At 32.5% G+C, this 16,150-nt stretch overlaps 3 protein-coding genes across 5 annotated transcripts; 2 read left to right on the forward strand and 1 right to left on the reverse strand.

The window, feature by feature from the left end:
- The first annotated feature begins 1,957 nt into the window (after positions 1-1,957).
- On the forward strand, positions 1,958-5,915 carry LOC143912640 (clarin-3-like). Its single transcript, XM_077431936.1, has 7 exons — positions 1,958-2,053; positions 3,685-3,805; positions 3,893-3,963; positions 4,109-4,172; positions 4,416-4,562; positions 4,635-4,791; positions 4,878-5,915. Exons 1-7 carry the CDS (start codon positions 1,958-1,960, stop codon positions 5,014-5,016), a joined length of 795 nt encoding a protein of 264 aa, XP_077288062.1. The 3' UTR covers positions 5,017-5,915.
- A 728-nt stretch (positions 5,916-6,643) lies between these two features.
- On the forward strand, positions 6,644-8,527 carry LOC143912790 (uncharacterized). Of its 2 annotated transcripts, none has more exons than XM_077432168.1 (7): positions 6,644-6,814; positions 6,883-7,000; positions 7,072-7,139; positions 7,218-7,293; positions 7,371-7,517; positions 7,634-7,796; positions 8,236-8,527. In XM_077432168.1, the coding sequence occupies exons 1-7, from the start codon at positions 6,719-6,721 to the stop codon at positions 8,327-8,329; spliced, it is 762 nt and encodes a 253-aa protein (XP_077288294.1). In that variant the 5' UTR covers positions 6,644-6,718; the 3' UTR covers positions 8,330-8,527. The 2 variants fall into 2 exon arrangements, with proteins under 2 accessions (XP_077288294.1, XP_077288295.1); XM_077432169.1 differs by having other exon boundaries at positions 6,684-6,814; positions 7,634-7,801; positions 8,236-8,488.
- Positions 8,480-14,651, reverse strand: Hr96 (Nuclear hormone receptor HR96). Of its 2 annotated transcripts, none has more exons than XM_077432166.1 (6): positions 14,506-14,651; positions 12,281-13,293; positions 11,892-12,111; positions 11,606-11,815; positions 10,005-10,217; positions 8,480-9,882 (listed from the first exon to the last, which is right to left on the reverse strand). In XM_077432166.1, the coding sequence occupies exons 2-6, from the start codon at positions 13,243-13,245 to the stop codon at positions 9,679-9,681; spliced, it is 1,812 nt and encodes a 603-aa protein (XP_077288292.1). In that variant the 5' UTR covers positions 13,246-13,293; positions 14,506-14,651; the 3' UTR covers positions 8,480-9,678. The 2 variants fall into 2 exon arrangements, with proteins under 2 accessions (XP_077288292.1, XP_077288293.1); XM_077432167.1 differs by having other exon boundaries at positions 9,311-9,882; positions 12,281-13,504; positions 13,720-14,640.
- Positions 14,652-16,150: the final 1,499 nt, after the last annotated feature.

Below are 16,150 nucleotides of genomic sequence, written 5' to 3' on the forward strand. Positions count from 1 at the left end.
TTATTCACAATCATAATATTTATTAAATTAGTACCAAACATTAACGTTAACGTTGAGTACAAGTATCCAATATCAAATATTAAATTATCAAAACTAAATATTAAATAATTCAACACTCAATATTAAATAATCAATTATGAAATAATTCAACACTCAACATTAAATAATCAATTATGAAATAATTCAACATTAAATATCAAACCATTCACTCAATATTAAATATGAAATAATTCAACGTTAAATATTATTAACCCACTATTAGAGTATCCAAATACTCGATTTCATTAACTATACGAGTATCGAGTAGAATACATTGTAGTATCCGGTTATATTCGACTAATTTATAAATATATATATTTTTTTTTTGCAACTGAAATTCTTTTCAGCCTACAAGGCAACCGGTCCAACCCGAACCCAAACATTTGTGCGATAGATAATTGTAAGAAATCTAGGTAAACGAAACATCGACACACCGGCATCTAGTTTCGTAAAACGATGTTTCATAAAATAGTTTCAAAGTTTTAAAATTTTTCATCAAAATTTTTTTTTATATTTTAATTTCAAGTATCATCCGAGTATTTGGCTGAAATATCCGGTTATCGAGTTGCCTTAAAAAGGCCGAATATATCCGAGTGTCCAGTACTCGTATACTCGGATTGAATACCCACTATGTCACCGCTATTTGAATATGATTTAAAAAAATTATAATATTTAAATTGATATACATATGTATGTGCAAGTTTAATAATACAGATGACGCTCAGGGGCAACTTGTATGTAAATTTTGATTTGTAAAATAAAATAAATAATATGGGTGCACATATTTTTTTAGGGCGGTCCAGTCAAGAGAAAAGAGTGCGTGGCCTATTTTTGGTAAAAAGAATTATTGAGTTTCAATTCAAATTAAAAATTTGAATATTGAATTTATTTTTATTCTTAAGAAAACTGTTCAATAAGATCATATAACGCGACATGTGAAAACATATTCTTGTTCAAACACCTAAACCCTTCTTAAACTGTACAATATTAAAACGGTCGCATTATGCGAATCACATCTTACCAAGTTTGGCTTTTCGCGACACACCAATTGGCATACAAACGACCCCTCACACAAAACTTTACCCATTTCACTTCGAATATAAGGCTTAAAATGCCACCACACTTACACGTAATACGCCCTAATATATGTTGTAGCTCATTTTTTCAATTCGTAATATCGAGTTGTAAAATTATTTATAATTCGAAATTACATTTAAAATTAATTTCCACTATTCAAATGTTTTGAGAAATGTTGATATCTGTACGTATGATACAATTTTGTTTGATATATGTACATATGTATATAACATTATAAAAAGGTCGTATATATATATATGTATGTAGGTAATATGATCTGATATTGATTCAATGATCACATTGTGTACGAAAATGAACATTCCAACAATGTTATCTGTTCATTAATATATCACAACTTCGGAGCAACCCATTTCTTGACACTTCTATATTGACTTCTATGTACAGTGGCCATTTCTTGTCCATCTCTCTTACCTACCAACGAAGATAAATCGAGTCGATCTTACAAAGGCAGCAACATTGGTACATACATACATATGCACACAATTCCGATATTTGCCGATAATGACTCACTATCTGTTGGTATTCACCGATTAATTCAGCCATTCGGCTAAATTAAGATAAGCTTCGACTATGCCCATTGTTATCTGTCGATGTATAATAATATAATATGTCATAGGAAAAACTCGCGCTATCAAATGGAACGGCATCAAGATAACGGTCAGTTCGTACAAAGTGCTTGGGGTAAAAAGACGCACTTGTCTACAATATTATGTGACTCAGTGGTGCAAAATAAGTGAACGATAACCCCTCGCTCTTTCTTTTCGTCGGTTTTCTCCAGCCACTCAATGTGATGTGAGCTTTTGTCGAGGTTTTTCCCAAGATGGCCGTCAGCTACCACATCTATGTATTCGCTACGTTCCTGCTGTCGTGTTTGTCGATCGCCTTTTTAGTGGGCAGTCTAGCTACCGAACGATGGGTTAGTGTGATGGGAAATTGATACCCGTTTCTTGAGTTGGATCGATAGTCGACGAATGCTCGGGAAAAAAAACTCGTTGACCATGAGAGATGATTGCGTTCGTAAAATAGTACTGCCACTAGTGGCAGAGATGTTACAACGTTTTGGATTTGGAGAGTGTTGTCTTACAAATTTAATACAGATCAAACCTCGCTAATATGAATTTAAAAAATGATTATTTTTTGTTAATTATGCAAACTCATATAGAAAAAAAGTTTCAAGTATGATTAAGAACAAAATAAATTAAAAAAAAAATCTATAGATTTTAGTAAATTTGGTTTTTATACAAAGATATGATCATTAAAAGTGCAAATTAAAAAAATGTGAATTTTATTACATTTCCAAGAGAAAGTCAAATAAACAAACTATATTAAAAATGGACGAAGGAATTAATTTTTCAAAAGGTATTATTTCCTATAAGTCCTACTACTAAGTTATACGAATTGATTTGTAGTATAATTAAAAATTATGGTATCACTAACTATTTTTCTGTATCAATAGATTGTTGTAAATATTGATTGTGATGCTAAATATTTCTTATTGTGTGTATATAATCGCAAAACTATGCATACACTTTAAAAATATCAATAGGTATTATTATATATGTACGCGTACGTTTGTATGTGCATATAAAACAAGGGATATAATTTTTTGAATCATGCTGGTTGTGTAAATGAAACTTTAATCTATATGTATATATAAATCAATGTCTCTCTGTCTGTCTGTCTGTCGCGTATGCGTTCCTATACCATTCAACCGATTGCAATGAAACTTACATGAGTTATTGTGTGCATGCCCGCGATGGTTTCTGTAAAAAAACACCCAAAATCCGGTTCGGGAAAAACGGGAACTGGAACGGGAAATGCATGCATTATTGTGGCATTGCAACCCATACCGGGTTGAGCTAGTTTTAAATATAACATAACGTATAAGTACATACATATTTAAATTAGCAATCTTTAAAAAAAACCCCTTTTGTAAACTGACAATGACACACCGTTTAGTGTTAGCTACGTCATTGATAACGTGTATGATTTTATCGGTATTGTGCAAAGTTGTGTATTTAATGAAAAAAAATCATAATTTTGGAATGTACAACATTTATTCCAGTTATAATAAAAAATAGTTATCCTTTTGTAGTAAAAGTATGAACTATATTCATATTGTGTTTGATATGTACATATCCTCAAAATTAATTAAATTTGAAATGCCTTTTTTTCATTTATAGCATTTGAAATAGCCTAAGCGTGAAAATATAGCGATGAACGTGGCACATTGTATTTTATAGATAGTTTTAAACATGTGAAAAAAATGGGCCGTGCCTTGCACATGTTCACGGAACGCCCAGCACGCACCGTCCCAAAATGACCCCCTGAAGCGTTTTCGGTAAAATTGTATCCTTGTATTTATCCTTGCTTGACAGCGATCGATAACGCGGTATCCCATATTTGAAGAAATGTAGGAGAACTTGTCGACGTTCCACGTGCCACGTTCCGTGCTGTGTGTTTTCGCCCTAAGTCTAAGAACAGATATTTTTTTGCTAAAAATCAATGAAAATATTTACTCATTTAATACTAATGTATGTATTTCAGTTGGAAGCGGAAGCTAGGTGGGCAGATAGTAATAGACGTTCCGATTCGATTAATTATGGACTTTTTAAAGGAACTTTTGTAGCCAATTCTTTTGGAACACCAAATATAAATCGTATAGAATGTTAGTTGAAAAAAATAATCAGCTATTATAATTAATGATCATTTTTTAAATATTTGTATTTATTTTTATATTAATACTTATTTTTAGTGACTTGCATTTATGGAAAAAACATCTGTGGATACTCTTGCGAAAACACCGCAGAAAAAAGATTAAATGAGGTATAGTATTGTTATTTAAAAATGCTTTAGTCTTATTTATTATATGTTCTAATATGAAATATACTACCTAAATACATATGTAGATACATATATACATATGTATTGTTCTCGTTATAAAATAACAAATTTTATATATTTATTTCAGATTACTTCTATGGTAAATGGAATTATTCCTTCGTTAGTTTGTGAAAGTGACACAGGATCACGTAGTAAATACAATATTTTATTATTACATATTTAAATCGAATAGAATTTCATTTATCCAAAATTGAAATTTGGCTTATTTTAGCATCGAAATTTTATACGATTTATTTATTTAAGTATTAAGTATTTATAATTAGAGCGAATGGTACATTCATATATGTAAATATATGTATGTATAAGAAAAATAAATTTAATTATTTTATTTAAAGTTTAAATAAAATGATAATAATCGTACTGTTTATTAACAGATAATGATATTGAGTGGTTAAATGCAGGCATATTTCTCACCACAGTAATACTTTTGGGATTAGCAATAGTTTTCAGCACACTATGTGCTGGTTTAGGAGTATATAATACATCCATAGCTCCCATAAATCCTTTGCTAGGCGTTTTTGGTAAGCTTTCATATCAATAATGCTATTATATTAATGATGATATCTCTTATTGAAATACATCCATTATTTCAGGTCTGTATATATGGCATGGATGTTCAGCAGGATGTGACTTACTGGCTCTTATAATATGGGGTGCTAATTTTGATATTAATCTACAAAGAGATTTGGCCTTCCCGTTTACTGAAATATTTCATGAAAGTAGAACAGCGACGGTGGGCTATTCATATTGGTGAGGATTTTTTGTTTATAAGAAGCTGAATTAATTGGATAAATATTTGTAAAGGAAACCACACAACATATCATTTTATTTTGCAGGTTTGTTTTTGCTTCAATGCTATGTCATATAGTTTGCGAAGTGCTTTTGTTCGTCAGATTATGGCGAATTAGAACAGAACCTCCACCACCTACAATAAATATCGATACAAATACAGATAATACAATTTTCCTGTATTAACAAGACAATGTTTTAAAACTATTGTGAAAGTGTGACGTTGAAATTAATTTTAAAATAGTTTTATTTTATTTTAATCAATTAAATATTATTCGCTGTGATTTTAAGTGACATTCGTAATGTACATATGTATACGTAGTTTAGTGTCTCCACTTTAAATATTTAATGTACATATTATTTATTTAAATATAAATATGTATATTAATTATATTTTATCATACGTATTTACAAACGCCCAGTCAAAGAAATGTTTTAATAATAGAAGCGCCCTTTCGAATACACTTCTTGTTTCAATACACGCGTACCGTTTCCATAGCTACGCAATATTGTACACGTATGCATATGCTGGTTGTAGCCACGACGCTTTCATGAAAACTTTCATATACGATGTTAATTGAATAATATGTTACTTAAATGTTCAATTTACTTATAAAAATGTTTCCCATGTTGTTTATTGTGTGTTTTTGAATGCATCGTGCAATTTTTAACGATGCACTTGCCCGTTGCCCTTGCCCATAGAAGTTTTTATCGGACATACGTCGACCACCAAGTATTAAATAAGACTGATGCTAAAATTATTTAGGATTGTCTGTGGACAATCGTCACTTGACAACAATATAACGCCTTAAGCCACTTCTATTATTATAACATTTCTCTGCGCCCAGTAGTAAAAGTCTTCTTCCAAATGAAATATACCGAACATTTGAGAAACTTTACTATTATTTATCATCTTACAGAATCGTTATGTTTGTATGTTATCTTTTTCATTTTATTGGCATCACTTTAATTTATTATGCTATTTTGAAATGAGCATCTCATGATAAAATTGACGTTGGAAAAGTATTATGTAATGGTTTGTTGAATAAAACATAAATCTTTTGTTTTACATTAGTTTATTACGTAAATGAATTCTTTTATTTACTTACCTTTTATGAATATATGATAAAAATTAGTTAAATAATATAGTTTATTTGTTTGATTTATGTTTGATGTTTGTTTTGACTTTTTGTGATTTTCGATTGTGTCTATTGGCCATTGACTATTTTTACTTTGTTTGGAATTTGTGAGCGAATTATTTTAAGACTGCAAAAGCAGGGGGAAAATATTGATGCTATTCTTCATGCAGAATGATAATAGTTTGGAAAAAACAGTGTAAACAAGCACCTTTACCAGAAAAAGAGATAAAAGAGATCTACGAGATGAACTGATCACAGAAAAGAGTTTGCAGAATTGAAAAATTAATAATTAAAAGCAGTGCAGAATCAAAGAAACTGGAAAAACTACTCTATACATCATAATATCCATGATCCTCAGCTACTACATATGTATGTGTGTTAAACTATGAACCAATAGGTATGAAATTGGTCAGAAAAATGAATATCAATAGTAAAATAGTATCTAATGATTCCATTCGATATAAACAGTATTTTAAGCTTTGTATAGGTTTATTATATATTTTAATATAATATAAACATTTGGATAGCATGTACATGCATCAATAAAAAATATTTCGTGAAAATGATTTTTAGATAATGTTTTAACAATAGAAAAATTTCAGTTTCCTTTATAATTTTGAGCGCAATCGATAAGGGTAACAATCAATTTAATATGAATATCGTTTGGGTTATCTAATCAACTGGATCGATGTTGATAGTAAAACACAAATCGGTTAGTCAACACAATACTTTCATCCCATTAACGCATAATGGCCATCAAACATAAAAAATATCTGTGGACGGCTGTTTTGGAATCATGCATTTCAATCGGCTTTTTCTCAGTCTGTTTGGCAACTGAATATTGGGTAGGTTGATTCAATTTCAATATTGAGATATAATCAGATGTATAAATCTGCTGTAACAAAAATTTCAGGTTGAAGCTAATACTTACACCCGCAGTGGAGAGCATCATTATGTCAATTATGGATTGATTAAAGGATCGTTTTACAATCTGTCTTTAGATTTCCCCGCAAGCAAACACGACATATTTTGTAAGTGTCAAAGAAACAATAAATTCACATTGTCTAGTCTTAAACTAATAAAGGAACTTTTGTTATTTCAGTGACATGCATAGATAATAAAATATGTGCATATAGTTGTAGAGGTACTGTAGAAGCCAGAATAAATGAGGTATTTTTAGCAAAAATGTTTTTTTTTTTGTTTAAATTATTTTGATGATAAAACAAACTTACTTTCGTTGAATTTTAGTTAGAGATGGTATTACATGATGAGCGAATACCTGACTTTTCCTGTAATAATGACGTTTATCCTGTTGGATTTATGAGTATGTTGAATATGATTTTAATTTATCTTCATATATGTATTCAATAAAAAATACTAAAAATGAATGTAACTTTTTAGCTGAATCTGCCAAGACGTTAGATATGACCCAGTATGATGCAGTATACATACTAATAGTTCTAGGACTGGTTTTCGCGATTATTTCGTTTATATTTGAAATTTACAACATTCTCGGAACTCCCGAGTCTGCATTATTGGGAACATTTGGTAATTGGCAACACAACTATATTTATATTTAGATTGTAGAGATTGAATTTATCTATATGTACATATTTAACGACTCAAATAAAATAAAATATTATTTAAATGCATGTAAATTTTAGGTCTGGCTTTATGGAATGGTGTTCCAATAGTATGCAGCGCTGCCATATTGATAAGTTGGGGAATATATTACAACAATAATATCAGTACAAATCTTTCCTTCATTCCAGTTATGGTTGGGATAAATTATAGATTGGTGACAACTAATTTGGGATATACTTATTGGTAAGGTAGATAAAAATCGGTCTCCGTTACGAGCCCGAATGTGAAACGCCCGAAAATGCAAATATCGGAAGGCAAAGATCGAAAATCGAAAGATCTTAAGTCGAAAGATCAAAAAAAAGGGTGCATGGTAAACGGTACAAACTCACTTAATTTGCGCGAGCAGGATACAACAGAAACAAGAGGAACATGCTTTTCCTCCCGTATTAATGTGCGCGCGCAGAATAAGGGGAGGAAAAGCCTGTTCCTCTTGTTCCTGTTGTATCCTGCTCGCACAAATTAAGTGAGTATGTACCGTTTACCATGCACCCTTTTTTTATCTTTCGACTTTCGATCTTTGCGTTTTCGGGCGTTTTACATTCGGGCCCGTGAGGTAGACCCGATAAAAATATATGTACAAATGTATCAAGATATCATACGAAATAATTTTGTCATATTTTAGGTTTGTTTTCGTACCATTTGTATGTCATATTATGAATGAAATTCTTTTAATAAAAAGATGGTCTCTACTAAAAAAAGAAAGATCAACTGTATAGTACATTCAATTTAGCCGACTGTTGTATCTAAATTTGAAATTCGACCTTTCTTGTGGTACATAAAATCTATGGAGTTTTGCTCAATCCAGCAGCTTTAGGATTTGTGACATGTAAACATAAATGATTTATAAATATATGTAAATAAAAATACAATTCACAAATATGTATTTAACATTCATTTAAAATATATATACACATAAAACAAAATAAAACATTATTCTTACAACACACAGAAGTGAAGAGAAGTAAGGCACGTTTAATAATTTTGCATTTCAATTCATAATAAGTTAAAACATCAATAAAACTATTCCAATCAATAAAACTATTAAAGCTTGATAAAAAAAAATTGATGTATGTATGTACAGCTCATATATATATATTATTTAAAATAAAAACATATTTTTTAAAGATTTAAAATATAAAAAAAAAACAGTAATTGATCTACATATGTATAATAATTTCTCTTATTAAATATTGAATTGCTTAAATAAAACTTGAGACATTTTGAAAAGATTACAAATAAGTATTCAAATCATATAAATTCCTGTATGGTTTTTGATAAATTTTAAAATATTGATAAACATTCATATGTATGTATGTACGTACTTATTTGAAATTATGATAAAAAGGAATGTTACATCGGAAATTAATGTGAAAACTTAATATTTATTTGGCACACCTATGGACTGCTTCAAATGCCATTAATTTGATTTTCGCCTACACAAATGAAACTTAACCAAACAAGATACACATTCAATGTAAGAATCAAACCTGTAGAAGAGATCAGTGTAACGTTTATATTAAAATATGTACTATCTAATTATGCATTACTCTAGTGATTATCAATAACGTTAATAAAAATTATGATTATGGCACTACTTTCAAACTGACACATTTCAAAAGTTTACCACAAAAAAATAAGTATTTTATTTTATATATGTATATACATCAACAGATTAAATAAAAAAAAATGTCAATTTTGCTGAATATATTACTTTGGTATTTATCAGACAACTTTTCAATATACATATTTAATTTAAATATAGCTATCAGGTATCGTTGAAACCATTATATTATATTTATGTGATATAAGAACAAAAAAATAGTAAAGATGAAATACTAAATACGTAGAAGATATAAATTACTAATTTTTTTTAGTAATAAGTATTCACTTTCCTTATTGTAATTAGGAATGACGATTGAAAGTATGTATAAAAAATATACACAAACATTTCCCTACATACAAATGTATATATGTAGTTTCTGAATATATGTACAATAATTACATAAAATATATGTATAAGAAATTTCCTGAAGTTTGTCAATATATGCACTGCGGCTGCTTAAGATCAAAGTGGCTCCTTAAGATCGAAAATTTCAATGAGAAGAGGCTCTACATGACTTGGATTGACATCAAGATACACGCCTATAACTTCTTCCGCTAATTTTTGAAGCTCCATTATTTTCTGTATCAATTTCAGAAAAGTCGACTTGGCTTCGCATCCCGGGTAAACACTCTCCAAATAACGTCTTAATAAGTAATAATAAGAATTCTGAAAACGATAAAGCAAACAAGGTTATAAAATGCAATGATTGTCACACATAATATTAATTGATTAGTTCTATTACTGATACGAATATATAAGGTTTGCATATATAAACTATTTGTACTCACTTGTTCTAATTTAATTACGTCGGAATGAACAACGCGAGGCCTATTAGGCGTAAATAAGACAATTGCACTCATGATAAGAATGATGTTTTCATCAGTACGCCATTTAGGATCGAAAGTTCTAACAAAACGGTCGTGCTCTTGATATATATTTCCTTTGGCGAGTTTTAAAACTTCTGCTTTTATACTGCTGAGAGATTCTTGCGAATGTGGTACCTAAAAGAAAACGATTGTATCTTACATATAAAACAAATATGGTTCGTTGTGTGTATGTGAGTGTTTCGTTTCTGATTGGCTATTTTCAGGGCCAGCTCAAAGGTGCAGCAGACTAGGCACGTGCCCAGGGCGCCATAGACAAGGGGCGCTGCGAGGCGCCCCCACTTTTCTTTTTTTGGTTATAAAATTGATAAAATAATTTAGGTTTCTTTGAACTTATAAATCATTCTATATTCAACTAAATTTTTCTATTCGAAGTAACAATACTGATTGTAAAATATTATAATTTACAAGGAATGCAGGAAGTTGACTGTCAAATATCAACGACTCACAAATTAAACTTGTTAAGCTCTGACCGCACTATTCGTCTGCGACACGAATGGCCAAATATTGTTTGTATGAAATTGTATGAGATATAACACATTACGCGTGACGCGACGCAGTGTGTTATATCTCATACAATTTCATACAAACAATATTTGGCCGCACGCTGTCGTTCGTGTCGCAGACGTAATAGTGCGGTCAGACTGCGGTTTAAACAGCAAACTGTCGTTGGTATAAATGGTAATTTGGAATTGCATTTTATATAAAATACTGCTAAAACATATGTATTTGCTTCGTGAAATTAAATATCTAAACCAATCATATTTGAAGGAAGAAATGTCACTCTATAAAATTCTTCAATTTATTGTTGAATATAAATTAATGTCTTCATTACCGAATTTATTCATAGTTATCCGTATTTTATTTTATTTTATTCATTTTTTTACATAAAATGTGCCTATTTCGAATAAAAATTTTAAATTATTTTTTTTTACAAATCTTAATATATTTTTCTTCAACATAAAATTTTAAGAACTTTTATGAAATTTATTGCTTAAAACTTTAAGGAGGGGGGCGCTGAAACTAATCTGCCTAGGGGCGCCATATACCCTCGAGCCGGGCCTGACTATTATTAATATTCAAATAAATTTAATAAAAAAACAAATTAATGCTGTGAATAATGAATAAAATATTTCAATTAACACTTTCGCGGCTGCTGACTTATATTTGTCTCATATTGGGTGCACAACGTTTACTGGCTGATGATACATATATGATTCACAACTGCGCGAATATATTTTTCAGTCCGCTGATATATTTTTGTATCACATTTTCGTCATAAACAAAAACGCGATACAAAATTGTATCATCGGCCACAAACGATTGACGTAAACGTGATACAAAAATATATCAGCGGACTGAAACAGTTCGCGCAGTCGTAAATCATATATGTACCAGCGGCCACTAAGCGTTGTGCACCCAACATGATACAAATATGAGTCAGCAGCCTCCACAGTGTTAATAGATTTATGAACTGTCAAATCAAATAAATGATTATAAAATACCTTCCATGTATCTCTAGCGCAATCATACGTCATGGTACTTCGGAGAATCATCATTTCTGTACAACCACCTTTTAGCAGTGCAACTTGATCTTCTTCGCACATATTTTTGAATGCGTTGATTTTTTTCGCCATTTTGATGAGCCTTTTAATAGCGACGGCTGTTAAATTAATTATACCCAAAAGCATCGGATCATTTTGACCTTGAGATGGCTAAAATAAATTTGAAAATTAGTAAAACCCCATTCAAAACAATGTAAATTAAAAAAAAAAAAACAGCAATGACAACCTTAAATCTACATTCGTCATTTACAAGACTCGTCATGTAATCGTCAAGGGGAGCCAAGAGAGCTTTGTTGGCAACGATCAATTCATTCAACCTGGCTCGCTCCGCATCATTTAATTCGCGGCTGGAGCTATTAATCTGTGCAAGTGATGTATACGTTTCAAATTCAAGTTTGATAGCTTCACATAAAATGAGCTTCATGGATTTTGGCTCGACTTGTATTCTGGAATGATATAAATATAATTTATTATTATAATATGTACTTATGCGAGAGTTACTTTACATATAGTATACCGTATTACAAATAGGGTTTTAAGCATCAGAGATAGAAAAAGAATTATTTTATAATAAAAGCAACAGTACTAGTCAAAGGAAATTGTAAAAAAGGATACCTTTCCACATCTTGTAGTACATCGCGAGCAACGTCTGCCTTTTCCTGAAATCCCCGAGTGTTAGACGGTGAGCTTTTGTCACACATTGGTTGATGAATTTGACCGTGGTTCGTAAGAGCTGCAAATAATTTTGAAGTTTCTTCTGTTGGTGGCGACGTAGTTAATATTGAACGTATCATCATGTTATCTTCTTTGTCATCGGATAGATTTTGTTCATTGCTTAATTTGGCTTGAGCGAAATGATTTTGAATACCGTTAGAAATTACACGATCGAATGATAAGCTTGCATGAGATTGTAACGAGGCCAAAGGCAAATTTTCAGAATTCGATCCAAACTCTATAGGTAGTGAAACATACTTTTTATTTGTTGTGTTATATCTGTTTTGTTCGGAATTAGGGTCAGCCGAGTGATTATCTGCCATGTTGTTATTTTTAATAACGCTGACTGCTTGATTGTGCCCTGAAGCGTTGTCAAAATACAGTGAGGGGTGTGCATTATTCATAGGCTCTATGTTTTGATGATTGTCGTGATAATTGGGCGATTGCTGTTTCGAATTGTCCGAATTCACGGAATCGTCATCTTCTCGCTTTATTAACTTGGAACTGGATACTTCATCGTCGCCGATTTTGGAATTGTTTCTTCTTTTGACTTTGTTTTCTGCGATTTTTTGTCTCTTGTGAGTTCGGTCTTCGTCTGACATTATACACTCTTTGGACATTCCGATGGCGAAACACTTTTCCAATCGGCATTTCTGGCAAAATCGTCTCGTGATGACGGTGATCTGACACTGCTCTCTGAATGGACATTTGAACTCTTTACTGAGAAGTGCATTTCTGCGAAAAAATGCTTTACAGCTTTCGCAAGATATTGCTTTGAAATTGTAGCCTAAGGCTTTGTCGCCGCAAACACCGCACAGTTTAACAGGCAAAGCTGGCTCGGATTTACCTTCATTGTTTTCTTCCATCACGAATGTAATACAGTAATAGCTTTCAAGTTGAAGACAAGATATTATCTGAAACAAAACAATAATTATCTGAAATATGTAAATAGCATCCACACAAGTATAAAATGATTAAAATATGTTTCACTATATTGTGATTTTAACTAGATTTTTCAACTTTTAATTCTATTATACCTCAAATACTAATTAATACTAATAATACTAACAAGAAAAAAAGTATAATCACTAGACTATTATACTAATTAGAATTATTAGAAGACGTCTAATAAGGATTGTAAATAGGTTTTTGAGCTCTTTTTCCTATTATGCTGTAGATTAACATTAGAATAATATAATACTATGATTACTAACCAAATTAAATTAAATTATAAAATAGAAAATGATCAGTAGATCAGTAGCTATTAAAATATATATAAGATGTATTGTGAACATTATTTCGTAATAATAAAAAGCATTTAAAAATCAAAATCAGAAGACGTCTAAAACATACGTATTGTGAATACACTTTACGAACAATAAAAATCTTAATCTGCACTTTTGTTAAATGCGAATTCATTTAAAATAAATATATTTATGGATAATGTAGTTTTTTAAGATTGTATTGGAATAGTTTAAGTTGTAGAATATTGAACAAAATCCAATTCCACTAAAACAAGACTCATTTTTATATCTGAAATCCAAGGTTTATGCTGTTTAAATCAGTACAATTTACAACAAAATTATTCACACATGTGCATAGGTAATATTGATGAGTGTCATAAATATATCTAGCACAAAAAAATCGACATTGAACTGTCAAAAACTCCGATATAACAAATTTGAAATTGCGCAAGAAAAAAAATTGAATGGACTGATTTTATAAGAACTAAACGTACGCTATAAATATTTAATTACATCTATAAAGTTCAATGCAAAATTACAACATTAGACATTTTACAAACTTGGCGATATTTATATTGACAAGTTATACTGTTTAGATTCTACATATTTACAAAGTAAAATTTGACGCACGATTGTAACGTTAAGTTCATCATATACATAGATAAGTACGCATTTCAATACATGAAATGATTAACGCGATTCAATAATTACAACAGAATACATGAGTAATGTAAGTCTACAATTGTCAACACGGTGTACTTTACATATATATGCAATACAATTGTAGTAAATGTAGTGACTTGTGTGGCGAAGTACACATTTCGAGTGTCAACACAATGTTTGATGTGTGAGAGTTTCGATGATGGCGTACGGCTGTCTTACCGAAAATCATATCAGGGTGGAGCGTAAGTGACGGAGGGGTTGTCGTCGGCTGGCGTATGTTACGCAACGTTCACCAAAGATAATCGGCAGATAATCAGCCGCGCACAAACGTCAGCGCTTGACACTAGAACGATCATTCTTAAAATAGCGATGCGGCCGTAGCCCCACATGTAGCGACCTTTGCTAAATACTAGAACGCAACATAAATTTGAACTGAAAATATTAAAAAATATCACATCTATGTCGAATAAACTGATATTCATTTTGTGAGCGTATTTTTAATAATTCCAAAAATAAATATTTAGTAAATAAATGTGAGGGCCGAAATGGATTCCGCCGTTTTGTTTAATCGTACAATAGAAAGTTAAGCGTAAATAGTTTATGGGGGATGAACGAATGAGACGACTGGCATGTTAATGCACGTGTTTATTATATGACAGCTAAAGGCAGAGTGAGTAGTGGCTCTCCGAACCCAGCCGAGTTGGTCCCCACTCGCAGGAAGGCAACCAAACTCGACCATATCGTATAAGCGAGCCGCCACATCACTCCCCCCCCCAGCATTAGCGATACCGAAATTACAAAGAAACAAATTTTACAAAAGAAAAAAAAATATTGTTACACAAAGAAAGAGAAAAAAATTATTGAGTGGGGAGAAAAAAAATTGTTGACGTGGGTCATCCGCTGTGTAGGTGTACCGCCCTGAATGGTCGGTACATTCGAGGGTGGTGACGTCGCGAGCAGGACGGTGGCTCGTCCGATGGTCGCGCCGATGCGATGCTGCGCCGGCGCCGCTCTTCCGAGGCTGATGTCGGTTGGTGGGGCGGCGGGTGCGGCAGGGGCATCGATGTGGTTGATGATACTCCGAGCTGGACCGTGAGTCGTTGTGGCTCGTGGAGGTGTTGTAGCGCTACCGCCCGTCTCAGCGTGACGACGCTCGTGGGGACGGACGGGGCCTTGATGATGATGATGGTGCTGAGGTGGTGTGTGATGAATCTTGTGGTGCTGGATGACCGTTCTATGTGTACTGGATCGCGCATGACTCCACATCCAGCTGTCAGGATCGTCGTCTCATTCGCTCCCCCATTTTTTAAGCACCTGTCATCGACGTTGTGGCTGGACTCCAGTCGGTAGGTAGGTAGGTAGGTAGCCGTGTCTGCTCGTTTATTGTCACCCGCGGGCCGCGACGTGCTGTGTCGATGGCGATGGCGACGCGGCGGGTAGCTTTCCCGCCTGGCTCGGCGAGGCAGGGATGAGCAGCGGCATGCTGAATTAATCGAGGCTGCGTGGCTCGATGTCGGGGGTCACCAGTTATGGGGGATGAACAAATGAGACGATTGGCATGCACGTGTTTATTATATGACAGCTAAAGGCAGAGTGAGTAGTGGCTCTCCGAACCCAGCCGAGTTGATCCCCACTCGCAGGAAGGCAACCAAACTCGACCATGTCGTATAAGCGAGCCGCCACAAGTTGTTGTTCAATTGGATAAAAATACGTCATTTGGGAGTTCAGAAGAGGACATTTGTCCCCCCTAGATTTGACTAAACCAAAAACATGCGTGTCATTTGAAATACTATGAATATTAAATCAAATCGATTAAGGTCTGTTAGTCTGTTCATACCTATCCACAACGACCCGTATCCTGCAG

Source organism: Arctopsyche grandis, chromosome 6 (genome assembly GCF_051622035.1).
Source record: "Arctopsyche grandis isolate Sample6627 chromosome 6, ASM5162203v2, whole genome shotgun sequence".
NCBI lineage: Eukaryota > Metazoa > Arthropoda > Insecta > Trichoptera > Hydropsychidae > Arctopsyche > Arctopsyche grandis.

Bases quoted from the DNA above. Each gene is read 5' to 3' on its own strand.
- LOC143912790 (XM_077432168.1), top strand. From the start codon at position 6,719: ATGGCCATCAAACATAAAAAATATCTGTGGACGGCTGTTTTGGAATCA. The intron at 6,815-6,882 runs GTAGGTTGATTC...CAAAAATTTCAG, and splicing joins GTTTGGCAACTGAATATTGG to GTTGAAGCTAATACTTACAC. The intron at 7,001-7,071 runs GTAAGTGTCAAA...TTGTTATTTCAG, and splicing joins AAGCAAACACGACATATTTT to TGACATGCATAGATAATAAA.
- Hr96 (XM_077432166.1), bottom strand. From the start codon at position 13,245: ATGGAAGAAAACAATGAAGGTAAATCCGAGCCAGCTTTGCCTGTTAAA. The intron at 12,112-12,280 runs GTATCCTTTTTT...ATATCATTCCAG, and splicing joins GTACTACAAGATGTGGAAAG to AATACAAGTCGAGCCAAAAT. The intron at 10,218-11,605 runs GTATTTTATAAT...GTTTTCTTTTAG, and splicing joins GCGCTAGAGATACATGGAAG to GTACCACATTCGCAAGAATC.
- LOC143912640 (XM_077431936.1), top strand. From the start codon at position 1,958: ATGGCCGTCAGCTACCACATCTATGTATTCGCTACGTTCCTGCTGTCG. The intron at 3,806-3,892 runs GTTAGTTGAAAA...ACTTATTTTTAG, and splicing joins AAATATAAATCGTATAGAAT to TGACTTGCATTTATGGAAAA. The intron at 3,964-4,108 runs GTATAGTATTGT...TATTTATTTCAG, and splicing joins CAGAAAAAAGATTAAATGAG to ATTACTTCTATGGTAAATGG.